The sequence below is a fragment of the Tauraco erythrolophus genome, chromosome 5 (genome assembly GCF_009769465.1).
Source record: "Tauraco erythrolophus isolate bTauEry1 chromosome 5, bTauEry1.pri, whole genome shotgun sequence".
NCBI classification, from domain to species: domain Eukaryota; kingdom Metazoa; phylum Chordata; class Aves; order Musophagiformes; family Musophagidae; genus Tauraco; species Tauraco erythrolophus.
The window spans coordinates 9,464,142-9,484,080 of NC_141469.1; the positions used below are offsets into that span (position 1 = coordinate 9,464,142).

Genomic DNA, 19,939 nt, shown 5'->3' on the forward strand with positions numbered 1-19,939 from the left:
TCCAAATCTTCCAACTTTCCAGAATGGATCAACTGTTAGTAACATATAAATGCAATCCAATTCTTTGGAAATATTCTTGCTAAATCTCCCTATCTTCAGGCAAATACTTATACTGCAGACTTTGTAGAGGCTACAAAGAAAGCATTAGCTTTGGGAGATGGAATTTCTTCATTTAACTTAATTGCCCAATACGTGTATTTCTGATGCATGAGTGAGTGATTGATGCTGAGAGAAAAGACATGCATAATCTCCCCAGTGATGGGATACCTAAGGCCCAGAGGAGAGTCTTCACATGAAGAATCCCATTCATAGTTCAGTGTGAACTACAGCTAGTACTGGTGTTTTCCAGTCTTCTTTTTTGATTGTTGGCTGTTAAAGACTTTTTTTTCTTCGGTGAATTTATTCTTGCTGATGGCAGGCTTGTTTTCCCTAGTTATCTTTTGTACATCCCATAGAAGTAGGCCCTTAGGCCCAGTTTTGAGAACTACCTCATGAAAGGCTATCAAGAAATAATCTGAGATAATTATGAATCTTGCAGTTTGTTCTTGTTTTGTGTTCTTCTGTTTTCTTTTCTCCCTTTTCTTGTAGTTGTTGTCAGAATCTTTGCAGTTTTGTGCTGTTCTCTCCTGTTTTCTCAGCCTGGATTGACTTCTCATGTACTTCCCTTTAACTCTGTTCCACAGTCTTTCCCCCCCCTCTCCCCCCATCCCTCCCTCCCTGTGCGTTGTCTCTGCTAGCCACAGCACGCTGTTCTGGTGATGTGTGCTGGCAGAAAAGTGACACTTGCTAAACTCCCCGGGTAAAATCCTGGTCTCATAGAAGTTGGTGGCAAAATTCCCATTGACTTCAGCGTGGCCAGGGCTTCACCCTTTAGCTTTGAAGTGTTCAGTGCTTCTGAGAGCCAGCACTTCTGTAAGCCCTGCTTTGCTCCAGGCAGTCTGATTGCATCAGAAATTAGAGCAGAAAGAATGGTGTCACAGGGCCACTGGCCTGGGAAGGAGTTTCTTGGCTGTCAGGTGCTTCATTAGCTTTGCTTTTGAGGGAGTTTTGCAACAGATTTATCTGAGAGCCTGAGTTACTTTGACTCTCAGATAGAGCAAGTTTTTCATCCCATTTTATGTTTTTAGTTTTCTTTCCATTTGACATTTAACTGCTTTAATTCAAATCCCTTCAAAGTGCAGAATCCCCTGGCCAGCTGTGCTTGTTTGTTTTGTGAGCCGGTTTACTTTGTGGCTTGTTTTCATTTCTTGATTGGAGCCTCCCAGGACTTGTAATTTGATTGTTTAAAACATTCATTATATTTCATTACCTGCATTCACCCTTTCCTTCATATAGTAATATTATTCTTTATTTTTTAACATTGGCAGTTTTTCTGAACACGTCAAGACAAGTGTTAAGAAAAACGTCATGATTTATACTATTTTTGTGACAAAACCAGAGTGGAAACAGAAACATACTGAGACAGAAGTGGGATAGTATGTGTGTTGGGAGGGAAGAGAGGTTTCAAGATGTGCAGTGTGGTAAGGCAAATCACACTCTGAAATATTCTCAGAAGTATAATTAACCATCAGGTTCACTGTTTCCCTAAAATACTTCCCAGAAATCGTAGGGAATCTGTCGAGATTTCAGGTGTGTGAACAGCGTATGACAGAAATCACTGTCCTGGGGAGGCCTGCCTAGTTAGCACCTGGTATAGATCTGGTGCCTCCTCGGCCATATGCAGCAGTCGGCTGGAGCTAATGTCAAACAGCCAGTGTCACCAGTGGTTTGGGACTGGGTAGGAGACAGGGAGGTTGTGTCACTTTGCCCCATTAGCAGCCCCAGAAGAGTAAGCACTGCCCTGATAAGGAAGAAGTTTTTTGCAATGAGGATGGTGAAACACTGGAACAGGTTGCCCAGAGTGGTTGTGGTTGCCCCATCCCTTGAGGTGCTCAAGGCCAGGTTGGATGAGGTTTGAGCAACCTGATCTAGTGGAAGGTGTCCCTGCCCATGGCAGGGGATTTGGAACTAGATGATCTTTGAGGTCCTTTCCAACCCAAACCATTGTGTGTGTGTGCTTGACCATGGCAGGGGGTTGGAACTACATGATCTCTAAGGTCTCTCCCAGCCCAAATCATTCTGTGATTCTATGATAATCTGTCTTTTCCTTTGTAACTCTGCAACGTGGGGCTGGGTGGATGTTGACTGCGGACTGAAAATTCTGCAGGGGAACTTTTCTTAAGATGTTACCTATCTTTTCTTGTCCTGGTGGTGCTTATTTTCTGTCACCTGGTTGCTTTTTAACCCTTTCCTTTGGATGTGGTATTGAGGAGTTAAAAATTTGCAGTTGTGGAGGTGAGGATTGCTGAGTGCAATTGCTGTAGTCTACAGCAGCCTTACTTTACAGGGAGAGCTGGGTGGGGAGAGCTGGAATATGCATAAACAAGTGCAGGCTTGTAGTTCTGGTGCCTGTGATAGCACCCTTTGCTTTCTGCAGTGCTGACAGGCAGTGGCAAACCCAGCTGAAGCTGCCGCAACGGTTCCACAGCACGCCCGCCACAAGAGTGAATGAATCCCTTTTTATTTCATTCTGTGACTTGTTGAAGAAAGCATCGCTGCTTGGTTATGGCTACTGACCCCAGAATTACCCAACATCCTGTTTATTTTAGAGGTGGATGCTTTTACAAAGGCAAAGTAAAATTACAGCTGTGATGCAGAAGTGTCTCGCTGATCGAATGACAAGCACCTGTGCTGAACATGAAGCTGCCACCAGAATTCCAGTTTAGGTCTTATTTTATTTGATCTTTTGGGTTATTATTTTAAATACTTGCACAAAGAGTCATCTCCTTAGAATTTCCTCTTGTGGCTGGTCATGGTAGAGTTACGCCTTGATTTCTACCACAGGGAATTTCTAGAATGTCTTTGGATTAGTCAGAGCTCCAATAATTTAAAAAAACTTAAAAAAAAACTTTTAGCAAAATTAAACCTTCCTCATGCTGCTCTTTTAAGATGTAAAGCTCCTGCAGCTTTTATTGCTGCCAAAACGGAGGTGAAAGTGGGTGGCACCTTTTAGCATCATGTCTCTAGTGCAGGACGAGTGCCAGGACTTGTAGTGGAGTTAGCTGGAAGTCATTCTGTCAGTATTTGCACCTTCAGCTACCCCTTTTGTCTGTGATGAAGCTAAAACTTGTGTCCTGCAGTGGGCCGGGTTAGTTCCCTGTTGGTACAGTGACCTTGTTACACACTGTGCTCCATGGTTACCCTGAAGCTGTGAATCATAGAGTGTAAATATCAAATGTCAGTGTCTCTATTTTTCTCTCTTGGTCACTCTCTTTGCAGGTGTTCAGAACGGACCTGATCACTGCCATGAAGTTACATGACTCCTTCCAGCTGAACCCTGATGAATACTATGTGCTGGCAGACCCTTGGAGGCAGGAGTGGGAAAAGGGAGTTCAGGTGCCAGTTAGCCCAGGGACCATCCCAGAACCAGTAGCCAGGTATAGTTTGGAGGAATATAAACAAATACATATACGTCTGTGCTAGCAGCTTGTGTCTACATTGCCTTGGCTTCTTGAGCTTTGTTCCACAGTGTCTAGCTAGAAAGGTCTTGGTCTTCAGCTTAAGTGCAACCTGCCTCAGCTTTCTGAATGGTTGGAGAGGTCCAGAGTCAGGCCTGTTCTGCCTGTGTGTTGAAATACGAGTGTCGGAGAATCGTTTTTGGCATTACATTAGGATGGAGCGTGATGACAGGAACCTTAAAAATAGCTTCTATATTTAAGCCCAGACTTGACCTCACTCAGCATTGCTGGGAGAGCCCATGTCTGATGCTTCTTGTGCTTAGTTCCAAGCTGTAGGTTCCTTTCAAGGAACAGTTAGACAAGCCAGATTTAAGGGCTAGGGAAAATACAGCATTTATTTTGGTTTCATGTTATTTTTTGAGTTGTTTCATTTACTAACTTAGGAAGTTGTTTGTTGTACAACAGTTCAGCTGTTTTAAGTAAATAAATACGTTGATGTGAGATTTTCTAGCTCTCATCTAAGAAACCCTTATTTTCCTTACCTTGTTTCTTACACTTAGATACTGTTTTCTGTTTCAAATTAAACAGTACAGTTGTAAAAGCAGGAGTGTGCTGCAGCCCATCTATCCTATGCTTAGTTGGGATTGGAGTTGGAGAAAGTGACAAGAACAAGGATTATTGCCATTTAATCACACTAGATCTCTTTCAGTAAGTCCAGGCTGGCCCATAAGGCGTTACCAAATGACCCACCAGTGCTGGTGGGGCCAGAAGAGCCCAGTCTCTGATACACAGCAAAACATTCTGAGGGATGCTACACTGCTGCTGTTAGGTCTGCATCTGCCAGCTTTAACCTTGGAGTAGGGGGACTACAGGAATGTTTGTTAGCACTTTGTGTTCTGTGCAGAAACCTGCAGCCCACTGCACAGCCCCACTAGGTCTGGATGATGAGGAACTTAGCTGCACATCAGGTAAACCCGCTCCTTCCTTCTAAAGGACTGGACCTGGAGCTCCAAGGAGAACTTGGCATTTTCCTCCATGCTGTGCAGTTTAGAACATGGGAGCATACTGTTTCCCTGCAGTGCTCGTTGCCTTCTCCATGCTGACCTCACCCAGTCCCTGCATAAATGCACACACATTGTGCATGTGTGCTCACCTGGTCTTCTCCTCACTGCTTTCTATTTCAGGCATCTCCCAAGGCTGCAGGAGGGCCACAAGACCTGTGGGCTTTAGCAGAGGGAGACCTTCCAGGGGATTCCCACCCCATATCTTTCAGGAAGGTGGTTTGTGGCTATAGTGGATCCAGGTACTCGCTTAGGAGCAAGAGCTTTTCTCTGGCAATGGCCAACAGAGAGGTTGCTCCAAATTTAAGATGTTAAAGGTGATAGGGAAAGAAGGCACCCAGAGTTGTAGGTATCAGCACAGGAGGCATCACTTTTTTAGTTGCTGAGCTGTCTTATGGTCCTACTGGAGAGCACCTGCTGGTTGGAGAGACTCTCTGATGCCTGATTATTATCCTGTTTCATCCCTCACAAAACATTTGAAGAGTCCTGCTGTGGTGGTGTTGGAGTGCTAGAACTGTTCTGTGCCTGACTTTGGGAGGGGAGAGAGATGTTTTGTAAATTAAATCAGCAATAGTCAAACAGTCGCTGGTGTAGAACAGAAGCAAAATACAGTACACATAGCTGATGCTAATGAGGTACATAATAGAGAATAAAAGGTTTTGGCCTTGTAGTGACTGGTCAGGGCAGCAAGAGAGGTTCAGGGGGGTGGGGAAAGGAGCAAGTCTGTGTCAAGATTCAGCGTAAGCCTGCAGTTGGATGGATAATTCAGTTGAATGTGGTTTTTGGTATGTAGTAAGCATTGCTTTTTTTTTCTTCTTTCTGTCACAGAAGTAAAGAGATGAAGGTGGTTTGTTTTGAAGCCAAACTACCTGTGCTTATTTCTTCTGTGCCACTACAGTGGTATTTAGACAGCATGTGCAGGGCGCTGCCCAGAGGTTGTGATTTCCACATAGAGAGGTACTCAGGAAGGAATTTATGGTGCAGAAGATTTCGGAGCGCAGTGCCCAGTTTAAAGTACATTCTTTGTGAGATGTAGTAGTCTGTAATATTTTAGTTGTGTGCAGTACGGCCGGGAACAGTTTGGGTAATGCAGTTAGGCTGGCAAGGTCATTCAGGTTTGTATTTTTCCACAGTGCCCATCTGTACCTCAGAAGCCCCAAATTCAGCGTTTGTCTCTTGCCCACCATTTCTCAGATTGTTGTCTGAAGTAAGCTAGGTGAGGGGAAGATTTAGAGCTGTGCAGGACCCTGAGATCTATGTGCACATGCAGTAGTGGCAGATCAGGGTCTCCTCACAGGAGGAGTTAGTTAACATGTTGGAGTCTCAGTTAACTCAGATGGGGGCAAAATATGATGGAGAATGTCCTGCTTGTTGTGGAGCTTAGGCTGTTCCCAGCAGGAAGTTGTGTCTACATGGGGTGGTGCTGTCTCCTTCCTTTTAGCACTAGAGCACCAAAAAATCCTCAACACTGGTGCTGCTGGAGGCAGTCGTTTGGCGGCATGGCCTGTCACTCCTGAAGGTACCAGCGTTACGTCGTGAAGTGGGTTTCATCCAAACTGAATTTCAGTTTGTGCAGTTAACTAAGAGAAGGTGCGATGTCCTCTATTGAAAGAACTGCCCTGTAGGTGGAATGACAGTTATCTTTCTGTTCGGAGGCAAGTCACCAGCTTGCTGGTAGAATGGCTGCTGTCCTTTGTGAATTGGGTGGTTTGGTCCTTAGCTCCTGGCTTTGCAAAGTTGCAGCATTGTAGAAGTCTGACCTAGAACAAGTTATATGCTGTAGGTACTTTACCGTTTCCTGAACTGATACTTGTGGTCGAACAAAATTCCAGTTGGCTTGCAGCTAAAATAGACTTTCATGGTGGTTGTTGGCCAACTGGAGCCTCCAAAACCTGAGAAAAGCGAGTTTCAGCAGCAGCTCATTAATATTTGCGCTTGGTCCAGCATGGCAGTAGTGATTGTGACAGGGGAAATGCAGACTCAGAATGTCAGAGCTTGGATCTGCTTGGGTAAGTGAAGGTGAAGCTAGTGCAAAGTACTGATTCTCTGTGGAAGGGTCTCCTGAATTCCACAAAGATGGCAATTCTGTAGCTACACAAGCTCCCCCAAAAAGTTCAGAAGAAATATACTTTAAGAAAGAAAACTTCAAATGTAGCAGGAAATACTACTTTTTTCCTTGAATTTTCTTGATCTTGGTATTGTAGTTAAACAGATTGATTTTTAAAAAGTCTTAAAACAGAGTTTAACATCTGTGTATATAACAGCCATCACTACATAAATAGTGTCCCTGCTCGAGCTTTAAACATGTGAATTTCAGGTACGAGTAAGCACAGCTCTATCCTCTAATATTTCCATTTTATTTAGAATTCTGGTAATGAATTTGGTTTCTGGACAACTCTAATTTCTTACAGTATCGCCAATCCATTATGAAAGTGCACTGTACTGCTTTCCCATCTCAGTGGTGCAAGGTGATGGCTTAGATGGTTAGATGATTGCTGAGGATGGTTAGTCACTTAGAATGAGGCATTTTGAATTCTCTAGAAACAAGTCTGTCAGCAATCCAGCATACCTGACGTCTGCCTGTCTGTTTGTTTTAGGATTGTGTCCGAGACTAAAGCTGTCACGTTTACCCGTCCCAGGAAGTACATCGTTTCGTCAGGTTCGGAGCCTCCCGAGCTGGGCTACGTTGACATTCGAACCTTAGCAGACAGCGTGTGTCGCTACGATCTCAATGATGTGGATGTAGCGTGGCTGCAACTTGCCAATGAAGAATTCAAGGAAATGGGTGAGCAATGAGCAGTTGTGGTTTTGTTGCCTTTTTTTTTTTTTTTTTTTTAAGCTGACAATCTTAGGAATAATTTTAGGGAGGACAACAGTGGGAAGAGGTGATAAGAGTTATGAGTAATCACATGAGTTGGGGTAGCCACGGGAAACCAGATTAAGCCATAAGTTACATGTTTTCATAACTTGTATGTTGTATGTACTTAGACCAGGTCAGAATCTGGCCATGTGGTTCTCTGCTGCTTTCCATTTCAAAAGGGAATTCTTACAAAGTTCCCATTTTGCGATCAAGGTCCTTGAAAAGAACATGATAGACCATTCAGGTAGTTTTTCCAGTTAGTTCTGGTTTTATTTATTTCTTTTTCTCTGTGTCACATGTCTGTATCATTGTTTTAGATAGTGGTGGTCAGTGCGAAGAAGGTAGACAAGGAGTCTTGGGAGTTTTAGAGAACGTATCCCAGCTGAATTGTGCAGGGAATGAGATAGTAAGGAATTCCTGCAGTAATTTATTGGAGGAACCTCCCAAACCTTACTGTGACTGTGTGCTCCAGTTGTGAAGCAGGAAGAGGAGCTGTCGCAAGGGGAGCAACTGTTCCCCTTTCTACAGGATAGCTTGTGTGTGGGAAGGAGGACGGGAGGAGGGCAAGAACAGGAACATTTATTTGGTAAGGTGTGTGCTTCAGGAGAGGAGTTCAATGGAATTGCAGAGGAACTTTTACCACGTTGTTTAGGTAAGGGAAAAGATGCTGTGCCAGATGGAAGAGGTTTGGACATGTTGGTGAACACTTGATTCCTCTTTTAGCACTGTGGCAGTTCCCTGCTTTGGGTTACAGTTTAGTCATACGGGTTTTACCTGGCAGTAGCCCCATGTGTGGCATGGCTCCAGACCTGGTAAACCACAAACTGACCATTTGTAACAGATTCTCCTTTTTAAACCCACATATGGAAGAAACAGATGACCCAGCCTTGACCTGGTCTGCTACCCAGGCCTTTTTTCTAGATCTTGAGTCAGGCCTGCTCAGGTTTACTGTTGGGCTTGGATGATTTCAAAACAGTTGATGATTCAAGAGGTTAGGTTACCTTTGCAGTTACCTTCAGCAAAACAGCAGCAGCAAGTCCCCTTAGCTCGCTTCAAAGAAAAATTAAAAATACTTCTTACGATTTATAATTGATATCCATCTATCCAGTGTAGATAATCCCCTCTGTCTGTCTCTTTTGCCAAAACCAGAGGAGGGCTACCACGCTGGGGTGTGAATAGCGTTAGTGATAAAGCGCACAAGAGGGGCTCTTGACTGTGCAGATGCGTACCTGTGCAGGAAGCCCTGTGGTAGCTGTTTTGCTGCACCAACATAACCTTCAAAAGAACATCTCGCACCTGAAACAATGAACAGCTAGAATTTGACAGACCTGATCTTAGATGTTGTGTTTTGGCATGGTTTCTTGTAGTTCGTTTGCTCCAAGTCTTTATCCACTCAGTTTGGCTTTACACAGAGGGAAGGAAATGCTCCTGCCAGTGCCAGGCAGTGTTGGGAGTTTTGAAACATGTACCTGGGTGCTCTGTCAGCCACCGTGCTCTACAGGTGCTATTAATGGGCATTTGAAAAGTGAACTGTTTCCTGATCTGCAGCTGTAGCACTTTCTTTATGGTGTCCCTGCAGCTGTGAATTCCCTGTGTTTTCTTTGATACCTGTTGGAGTTCTTCAGGTACTGAAAAATGTATATTCTGTCTTCAAAAGAACAAATGTAAACTTTTGAACTGAAGCCACAGCCCCTTAATTCCCTTTTTTAACCCTTACAAATGCACAGTCAATGACATATCTCGTGTTTTTTTTTTTTTTAATAAAGTGATAGCGATTGTGAGGTTAGAATTTAGCTGCAAAACGGTCTAAAATCTGACATCATCTGCTTTGATGGTGCAGTATTTCTGGACCGCAGGGCAAAATTCACTCGCTTTCATCAGCAGGATTTTGGATGTTCCCTCCTACTACTTTTCAGCTGCTCGGTTTGGGTTAGTATGGGATGCATTGATCTCTGCTGCAAGGGTTTACCTGTCAGTAAGGGAAGCTGGAAGTGTTTCTGTAGAGTGTGTGTCTTCCGATCTGAGGGAGCTAGAGAGGTTTTTTTCTTCTTCCTTTTGTGGAATTTATGCCTCAGTTATCCACAGGGAGAGCCAAAGGGAGGATTCTCTTGTTAAAACATACATCGTGAGGTTGCCACCTTCTGTATGTCACAGAAAATGTTAGGTGTTGGGAATCAGACCAAAAGCAGGACCTCCTAAGCCTGTGCTTCATTGTAGCGATTTAAGTATGTGGATATTCTTGTGCTAAACTGACTTGGCAAGAGGAAGATGGCTGTTTGCAGTGGTATAGCTTTCTTGGTTTCATGGGTGTTTGTGTGGTATGATGTTGTAGTTAGAAGTTGGTGCTACACCAATCTTTAAGTGTTACAGTCACCTCATTGGCATGGCAAGTGAGAGATGAAGCCAGAGGGGGAAGCACTGTGCTCTTGTTTGATATATTTCTCGCTGCTTCTATGATAGATATTCTTTTAGGTCTGTAATAGTAGTTTAATGTAATTAACAAATTTGGATTATTGAATACTATAAAGTCATCAGCCTGTAGCTGTGGTGTCATGAATTGTTTTGTAATGGATGCTGTTTGAAAAGACCAAATCCCAGATTAGATGTTGCGTTTATTTATTGTCCCAGATTTGTAGTTGCTTTTATTACAGCTGTGTTTTTTGCTTTGTAAAACAAACTTAACTTATTGGTGTAGCAGAGTCTGATGGAGACCTCAGTTGGGGTTGCACCGTTTTGGGTTGGAACTTGTAAAAACCAACAACTGTTGTTAGAAACTGTGTTTGCTGCAAGTATCGTAGCAGATTTTGTCTTGATTTCCCCCCTCTACCCCCATCACTTTTGGTTCAAAGCACTCTCAAATCTTTTTACCTTTTATCTAGGTTTCAAAATTGAAGCAAAAGCCATAGACAATGCCGTCCCAGAAAGAAAAATGAGAACAACATGAGGAAGCCAAAATCAGTTTATGAAAGTTTTTCTCAGGATTTTGAAAGATCAGTTTGGTGGATACTCTGCTTCTGTTAGTTTAATACAATTAAAAGACTTGACTTTTTTTTTTTTTTTACAGTTTACCTACTTTATGCTGGAATAGGCATGATTTTTAGAAATGGCATATGTACGTGAGTGGGTCAGCTCTATCTACTCAGTGTTAAAAAAGAAGCTGACTTTTGCGTGGTGATGGTTGTCGCTCTTATGTTTAAAAAAGTAACAACTCCTGTTTCCCAGGGATGCCTGAGCTGGACGAGTACACGATGGAAAGGGTCGTAGAGGAGTTTGAACAACGATGCTACGATAACATGAATCATGCCATCGAGACGGAAGAAGGCCTTGGGATTGAATATGACGAAGATGTTGTCTGTGACGTCTGTCAGTCGCCAGATGGTGAAGATGGCAACGAAATGGTGTTTTGTGACAAATGCAATATCTGTGTGCACCAGGTATGGCGGCCAGGGCACAATGGGAGAGTGTATGAGTGGTGATGGAAACTTTTCCAAACCATTAAAGATAACAGGTTGGATTTTTTCCAGTGACAGACATTGATCTGTTAAGTTCTGCCAGAGTTCACCATTGAGTGGTGGGATGAATTTAGAAATTATGTAATTGAGAAGTATTGTTACATGCTACTCTAGAAATGTCATGCTAAGAGGGTTAAACGTGGTATTGTGTCTGTGTGGAGGAAGTTAGAGGGTGAGGAATAGCCTCCTCAAAGCATACTCGTGTCTTGTTGTACATTCTCACCTGCTTACTTCTCTTGCTATATTCTTTTCCTCTTTCTGCACGCTTCTGGGGCTAACACACCTTTAGTATCAGCCACCTGGGCTCAGCAGAGAGGGAAAAAAGAACTTTCAGGCAATCAGTAGGGACACAGGTAGGATTTGTTACAGTTATTTTAATTTAATGGAGAACCTACCGACCTGAGCTGAGCTAATGAAGCACCATTACATGCCACCTTTTTGTGGCAGTTGAGAAGTCTTAGTGTGAAAGAACAGATGCAATTTTAGCTTATGTGTTTCTGTGGATGCTTCTGACTGTGGCAGATGCCTTCCTATCAGCCTGTCCTTCCTTCCCAGCTTTAAGAAGTTTGCTTTGTCATTGAGTGTTCGGAAAACTGTTGTCCGATGAGTGAGAATGGCATTTTCTTGCACGTGTTACTTAAATGCCTTGGTGTTAATGATAAAGAAATACACCTGTGATGGCTGTAAAGTACAGGTGGCTATCTTGCAAGATACTCAGAGTGAAGTGGACGTTTTTAGACCTGTAGCAGTTCTCTGATTCTTACTCTCTGATCACATCAAATCTGAAACTTAAGCAGGTTAAAATTGACAGTAATTTGGACAGAGGTCTCCATAGAGATGCAATCTTCTGAAAAAAGTGATCTTTGTTAGTTGCTGTTCTGCACTTTTCCCTCTGAATAAGAAGTAACCTCCAATGCTTTGGAATAACATTGAGCGTTGCACAGCAGAGCTCTTGAACTTGTCGTTCCTGCCTTTTGAATTAGTTCCTGTTACGTGTAGTCTCTGTGATACCGAACTTTGTCCTGGCTCACCGATGGCAGGGTTGTCTGCTGGAAGTTCCCTTGCGCTGGTAAACACATTCGTTTTCCCGGTTGAAGTGGGCAGTGGTTTGTTGCATAACCGCTGGTCATGACTTCTGCTCCTTTCACTGAAAGATCTTTCTGGGGAAAGAATGGGTAATGCTCTTGGCTAAGTTTATGAAAGCGTCCCGAGATCCTCCACAAGCTATCATTTCTATAGTGTTAGTAATTCCATAGAAAATATTTTGAGAGTTGTGAGAGGCTACGTGTAAACAGCTAAAAAGTAACAGAAACACGTGTTGTTTCCTTTGTTTTCTTTCCCGTTTCTGTAAATGGGAATACAGGCATGTTACGGGATCCTGAAGGTGCCAGAGGGCAGCTGGCTGTGCAGGACCTGCGCGCTTGGCGTTCAGCCCAAGTGTTTGCTGTGTCCCAAGAAGGGTGGTGCCATGAAGCCGACCCGGAGTGGCACCAAGTGGGTCCACGTTAGCTGTGCTCTGTGGATTCCAGAGGTAGGTGCCGATCCTCTGGGAGTTCAGGGCAGCAGTGATTCTAGGAGAGAAGAAATCCATTAAAACCATTGCTCAGCCTAGTGTGTGCTGCTACACTGAGAGTAGCATATATATGGTAGTTCTTAGGAAGACAGTATAAAAGATTTTCAATTAGATCTACAGTCTGGCAGCATGAAGCATCATCTGTAAAGAAAGTAATTACGTTACGTTTGTCAACCAAAATTAGGCCTCAAAAAATTAGGCCTTTGCTGCTGGCAAAGCTCATTGAACAAGCACACAAAGTACTGTTTTATTTTGTAAATGGAATGTTAAAGGTGTATCAGGGAGGTTTGTATGTGACAGTGAGAATTCCTGTGGGTTCTCATAATCGAAATATTTGTCCTGAATGATAAACTGGAGGGCTTCACCGTGAAACTGTTTTGTTCATGCAGCGAGAAACTGATTTTTTAAAAAAGGAATTTTTTTAGTTTCGTATAAACTGAGGAACTTGGAACACGGTAATTTTGTGTATGCACTCAAGGAATTTGATTTCTTGGATGAAATAGTTTCCCTTTTCAGTTAACAGTGTAATAGTCACTCTGTGTTTTTCTAACCTTTTTTCTCTTAGGTGAGCATTGGAAGCCCAGAAAAAATGGAGCCCATTACAAAGGTATCTCACATTCCCAGCAGTAGATGGGCACTGGTGTGCAGCCTTTGTAATGAAAAAGTTGGAGCTTCTATACAGGTAATACAATCACACAAATGTCCGTGTGTTTTGTTTTGTTGGTTTTTAGCAGATAGACAAAATGTGTATCTGCAGGAAACTTTCTTTGATTACCTGTTCGTTACTATGGATTAATTGCACACAAAGTGCTTTTGAATGTTAGTGTGCTCTTACTTTCTAGTACAATTTTAATAATAATAGCCAGGTCATCCCATAAGACTTCCTAATTTCTAGATACACTGATAATGCTTAATTACATTGAAATTTTGAATGTCCTGAGCTTGCCCAGCTCTTGGTGAAGTCAGTGGAAGTGAACACCTCCACTTTGATAAAGCTAGTTGTACCTTTGAGTTTCTAATTTTAGGTACTACTTAACAGTGGACTGTTCTGGCTGTAACTGGTTTTTCTGTAACTGTTCTATTCTTGGTCCAGTTTTTAAGTTGCTGAGGACAGTATCTGACCATTTAATATTAGGCTTTTTGAGCAATAGGAAAGAACCAGATTGTTTGACCAGTCTGCCCTGAGATTCAAGCAAGCCACAAGCTGAGGAAATGTGCCCTATTTCTCCCATTGGTTGTGCGTAGATTCTGGAGCTCTTGGTGTTTCTAAAGGGAAGAGCATTTCCTGGGTGTGAGTTTCCCAGTTCACAATTGCTGTAGAAGCAGTGCCACGTTATCGTTCTGGCTTCTGGTACTCGCTTGAGCTCAGGGATGACGATTGCCCAAACCAGCAAGATGGGGAAGAATCAAAACAAATGTCTAGTCTTCATAGTTTGAAAAAGAATGATTTCCGTATGCAATAAATAATGAAACAATAAAGGCAGCGCTGTAAAGCCATTTGTTCCATACCAGCAACTCACATTCTTGGGTCAGTGCCAGTTTGTCTCATTACATACTTGCGAAATTCTCTCTGCAGTCTCAATTGGATGTGGATTCAGCCTTTCTCACCGTAGCCTGTGAATTGTCGCTGTTAAAAACTGAGTTGATCTGCACCAGAGTGTTTCAGACTGGGCAGTGTGGTGTCACGTGCATATTTTATTGTGTTGTTAGCTGTAAAGCACTTGCAGATCCTTTACAGTGCAAAATCACTCAGAAATGTTAAATAATTTCAAGGACAATTTCAAAACCTAGAGAGACTGAGAAAACCCATTACCAAGCTGCAGATTTTGGAAAGAGGCAATACTTGGTTTCCTGAGACACGAGACAAAACTTTGATGTACTTTACTTGAGAACAAATGACAAGAGCACGGACAGGTGACCCACTTGGGGCAGTGTTGTGATTGTGTAGAAAAAGACAGTAAAGTGTAGCTTACTGTTGTGGTAATGTTCTTCACCTTCAAAGTGCTTTGTGTACCTCAGTGAAGTGATATTCAGAAAGCTCCCTGCAACAGACAGGAAGATATTACTGTCTCATGAGAAGTCAGAAGAAGTAGAGCTCTTTCTGTTCTGTGGCTAGCCTAGTTACAGGGTCTGTGATGGTAAGACCAGCATTAAGGCACAGGAATTTCTAAAGTCTTACATTTTTTTAAAATTAGGGTTTATGCATTTCCGTTTTTCCTCTGCTCTGAGTCATTTGATGAGGTTGCCGGAGAAAGTTGTGAAACAGCAATGCAGCAGTAGTTCCAGTGAAACCTATCAGTCCGTTTCCATTTAAGGAATGTGTAAAATAGTAACTGTTAAGTAGAGAAAATAAATCTGTCCATAGCATATAAATTTGCAATTGTAATACCTCCTTGCAGAGCTGTCCCCTTCCTCTTGGCCGCTGTTTTGTAGTTGAAACTGTTTTGTGCATTCTCCAGGCCTGTTCTGAGGGGCAGCTTACTGTAGTTTTAAGTTGAACATTTGAGTATTTATGTATGTTGGTGTGCAGGGGAGCGGGGAGCATCCTTCCATATTTCTTCTGATAGCACCTCTCCCCTTCTAGTGATGACACAGGATGACATGCAGGCACGTTGGCTGCCACTTCAGACAGTTCTACATTTGAAATGACAGGGGAGAGACCAAAAAACTAGTTGTGCCTGACATTTTATAGGAGTTGTGTAAATCTTGGTGTCATTAAAGCTAGCAGTGAGAAATATTTAGATTTGTGTTGTGAAATTCTATACAGCAGAGAAGAACATTATAAAAAACCACCGTAATAGAAAGGAATTAGCATTAACTGGATGAACTGAGAGAGAGAGAGATCCTCCAGAGATGTTACGAGATGTGCACCACAATTAGAAAATCCAGCAGCTGGAAGTATGTGTCAGACTGGGCAGAGAACAGCTGCAGTAAGCTGGGAAAAGGGGGACTGTATGATTCTCCCAGGTTCAGCAGATTTCCTTCTGATGAGACAGGCTTTCCCCTTCTTCTCCCAATAAAACATTAACCACACTAAGAGCTATTATTCTAAATGATAGCAGCCTGGAAACCATGGCTAAAGTACTGGGCTGTGTTTGCCCTGTTTGTTAGTAAGACAGGAACAGGAAAAAGATGCTTTGGTATCTTTTTCTTTCTTTTAATATGTTGATTTTATTAAAGAATGTTCATTTCAAACTTGTGCAGTTTAAAACCGTGGTGTACTTTTATATGCCATCTGGCTGCTGAGTCAACCTGAGCTGGAAAACCCAGAGGAGAAAGATATTTGGCTTCTTTACAAAGTACTGTATAAACATCCCAGTGCAAGGCATTTCTCTTTAAGGTTAGGTGACTCGGGTTAAGCATAGTTTTGTTTCCTCCTAGTTAATAGCACTAATGCTCATTTCCACTCCACATTCTTTCCACTGGAGGTAGAGGTGTGAGCTGATACAAATGCATGTGTATGTGTGTGAGCCTATACATACCTATATATATATTTAAATCTTCCAGTTTGTGGCTGGTAGTAGCTATGACAGCATTTTGCAAGAGGAAGTTACATATAATTGAAATGAAGTGCTAAATCAGCTGAACTAGTGCCCAGTGCTCTGTGACAGCTGGGTTCACTGGGAGGGAAGAAAAATGACAAAAAAATTGAATTTCCTGTTCTCCTCGTGCCCCGGGTGAAGTGAAGGCTGTAGTCAGTGAAGTAGTGATTGACAAGGATTTAATATTTGACATTACAAAACTGGGATAACAGGAAAAAAAAATTCTGCTTGGTTGAGGCCTTTTGGGTAGCAGGAGTCCAGGTGCTGAGAAAGACTTTTAATTAAAAAGTACCAGCCAAAAAGTACCAGCCTGGCCTGGAGCCACCAAGATGTTTTCCTCCCTCCCTCATGCTCAAAGGGGCAACATTTTCCTTTGGTGGCCCCAGTGACGGTTAAGTTCGCTCCGTGTGGATTTGCTGGTTTTTGAATAGCGTGACTGGGCGTGGGAGGGTTAACCACTCCTGTCCCCCTGGATCGCTGTCTGGCCTGAAAGCACCAAATCATAAACCTAATTAAAAGAGAGCAAGAAAGCACATGCATCTTCGAAGCAGCGTGCAGTAACAGGGTGGTTCTTCCAAAGCAGTCCTGGCTGCTTGAATAGTTCTAGGCAGTGTGGCTTCTGAAATTTATATGTGATTAATTTTAACTTAATTTCTGTAGTGTTCTGTGAAGAACTGCAGAACAGCCTTTCACGTCACCTGTGCGTTTGACCGTGGCTTGGAGATGAAGACCATACTGGCGGAGAACGATGAGGTGAAATTTAAGTCGTACTGTCCCAAGCACAGCTCCACAAAGAAAGCAGACGACGAGACTTTCAACGAAAGCCCAAGCCAGGAGAATGGGAACGGGATTCAGGACAGCTCTCTTCCTGCCCACGTCGACCCTTTTCACAGCATGGATCAAAACCAGGAGGAGGCCCACAGAGTCAGCCTCCGCAAGCAAAAGCTCCAGCAGCTAGAGGATGAGTTCTATACGTTTGTTGAGTCTTTGGAAGTGGCTAAAGCGCTGCGGCTGCCTGAGGAGCTGGTGGGATTCCTTTACGAGTACTGGAAGCTGAAGAGAAAAGCCAACTTCAATAAGCCTTTGATTACCCCAAAGAAGGATGAAGAGGACAATCTGGCTAAACGGGAACAGGACGTTCTGTTCAGAAGATTGCAGCTCTTCACACACCTGCGGCAGGATCTAGAGCGGGTAAGCCACTGCACTGCCTGTGCCTGCGCGAGGTGCGCTGGCCTTCCTTAGCGAGTTTCCAAACCGCGCTCCCCGGTACCGCTCTTGCACACAGGCGTTCCACGCTGCGTCTTAACCCAAAGTTGTGTTTTCAGAGAAGATGGTTAACACTAAATTTCTACAGAGCACAGCGGTTACATCCATTACCTTTTTCAAATGGAGGGTTAGTCCACAGGCCCAGCAGGTCTTGGTGTGTAGCATCCAATCTCCTTATAACTGGATGGTTGTATTTCTGCTTAGGCTTTTTTACTTATCAACATGGATGGCTGTGGACTGTACTGCAACCTCCAGCTGCAGCTTTTTTAGCCTTTTCTAGCTCGGTGGGATAGCTGTTACCTAGTATCTTTTGGTTCTGCTCCGTGTGCTCAAGATTTTTTAATCTTCTCTTTGGTGAGCTAAATAAGTTGTTTGTCACCATGTTCACTGGATCTTAAACTGTTCTGTATGTATCCTTTCCATTTTTAAGTGTGATGTCAAAACAGGATACATGATTCTAGTAATATTTTTTAATATTTACTACTTCGTTGTTCCCACTGATTGTACCTCCAGGGTAACTGGGGTGAAAAAAAATAAAAAATGAGGCCTATGTTTTTTTTTTTTCTCCTGTTTATTGATTATGAATGACATGTGTCATCCATCTAGAAACAGATTTTGAAATTGTGTCATCCAGTTCAACTAATGAAACAGGTACTTCTGTGGACATGACACATCTGTTGGGCAGCTTGGATCAGACGAGGCAAAGAGCAAAAGGCTGTGGACTGTATCAGAAAGGGTACCAGGCTAGATGGATCCCGTCTAATTCACATCCACAGAGTAGTGACAGTTAAAGTACTGGCTGTTCTGGGACTGGAAGCCTGAAATAGAGTAGGATCTCAGCAAAACCAGTCACACTTCTTGAACTTCTCCTCCTTAATGGTTGTGAGATCAGCCTGCAAGGTTGTAATCCACAGAGCACCATGCTGTATGCAGCCACACTGAACTGGGAGAGGAGCCTTGGAAATACCCTCGTATACTTCTCTCATCTGGGAGAGAAGTAACTTCTAAGCTCTACAAGAGCGGTTGTTGTGAAACTTAAACAGCTGTCTAGATTAGACAGTCACATTTTAAGGGTAGAAATGTACTTTTCTTCTAAAAAGACCTGATTGATAGTGGAAATTATTTTATTATTGTTTCCAGTTCCTGCTACCTTCATTGTGCTGTGGCAGGAACAGACTGGCCTGCCTTCCTTTGATCAATCATACTGCAGTGGCAGGGTCATCAGAAAGACTGGTGCTGTTGAACAGCTCTCTGCATTTTCATGCTATTAATTAAGTATAATTTTCTGTTGTGTCTCAAACAGTAAGCAGCAAATGGTGCTAGGCTATTTAATACTGAGTATATTTAAGCATTTCCACCACTTCTATAGATTTCCTCTGTGTATATGTGTGTTTACATATACACGCACACATCATGCAGGTGTTCACAGGACTTTTGTGCTGTAGGCCTCCCAAATGTGATGGAGTGATCTGTTAATTAAATGTTATTTTAGACTCTTTTCTAAGCATGTTGAAGATGGTTAAATTTAAATACCTTACTAACTTGTTTAAATGGTGTCTGGAACTTAAACTGAATTAATTCAAAGCACAGATTGACAACATAATAGAAACATAATTCTTGTGAAACTAATCAACTTAATGTGTTCTAGGTGCGTAATCTCACTTACATGGTGACCCGAAGGGAAAAAATCAAGAGATCTGTTTGCAAAGTTCAAGAACAGATATTTAATGTTTGCGCAAAGCAGCTGGAACAAGACAGAGTTTCAGGTATGCTTTGGTGTTATCTTTGTCACCTAAGACCACAGGCATAAGCAATGAGGGTTTGGTTACAGGCCAATGAGTAATTTTGAAGGACAAACAGGACCTCAGTTACTCTTGTTAAGATCTTGTGTAGTCCACCACGTATCAGCAGATTGGAAGAAACAAATGAGAATCTGTGTAGCTCTAATAGTGGGCACATTGCTATAGAGATGGGTAAGTCTGCGTTCTTATCCACGGGGCACTGGATGGCTTGCTGCTTCAGATGTTTCTGGTGTGATTCTTTGACTCCTTGTGACAGAAAGACCCTGACTTACATCGAGGTGCCATATGGTACCCAGTAAGTCTGTGGTGTATTAGTGCTGCTGCATTAGTGTTCTATATGTGCTGCTTTGCACCATAGATGGCAGATTAAAGAAAATGAATTTTGAAAAAGTAGCACACTGGTTTTAAAACAACATGTTTTTTTCTGCCTAATCTCATTGACAGTAGTCGTTTCTCAGAAGGATGAACAAAGTTCCTGCATTAACTAGATTATCAAAGTATTCAGTAACCCATAAACCATATTTTAGACAGAAGAAATCAGATCCACTTGCTGGTTGCTGCCCCCCCTCTCCCCCCAGAGGAGTCTCTCTGTCTTGCTGGATACAGTCATGCTAGGATTTGTCTTTGCTACGTGTGTAATTAGGTAATTAGGTGCAGCACGGCTACAGGAAAGTAAACTACAGCAGTATGTTGTGAAACCACAGCATAGCCGTGTAATGGTGGTGTAAAGGTGATGGAGAGGCAGCCAAATACCCATTTATGCTGAAGAACGTCAGGCCTAAGGAACAGAGGTAAAACAGGTACATTCAAAAGTGGTTTTTACCCA

The 19,939-nt window shown here is 42.8% G+C and overlaps 1 protein-coding gene across 8 annotated transcripts in view; it reads left to right on the forward strand.

Moving 5' to 3' along the window:
* JADE1 (jade family PHD finger 1) overlaps positions 1-19,939 on the forward strand; it is a 135,396-nt gene that overhangs the window by 114,057 nt on the left and 1,400 nt on the right. For 6 of the 8 annotated variants that reach the window (XM_086612112.1, XM_086612113.1, XM_086612115.1 and 3 more), the window contains 7 exons: positions 3,319-3,476; positions 7,156-7,343; positions 10,641-10,852; positions 12,294-12,461; positions 13,069-13,185; positions 16,706-17,236; positions 18,960-19,077. In XM_086612112.1, the coding sequence (XP_086468238.1) occupies positions 3,319-3,476; positions 7,156-7,343; positions 10,641-10,852; positions 12,294-12,461; positions 13,069-13,185; positions 16,706-17,236; positions 18,960-19,077 (1,492 nt within the window). Of the gene's footprint in view, positions 1-3,318; positions 3,477-4,500; positions 4,801-7,155; positions 7,344-10,640; positions 10,853-12,293; positions 12,462-13,068; positions 13,186-16,705; positions 17,237-18,959; positions 19,078-19,939 lie in introns of those variants that run through there. The other 2 variants (XM_086612119.1, XM_086612121.1) reach the window with 2 other exon arrangements.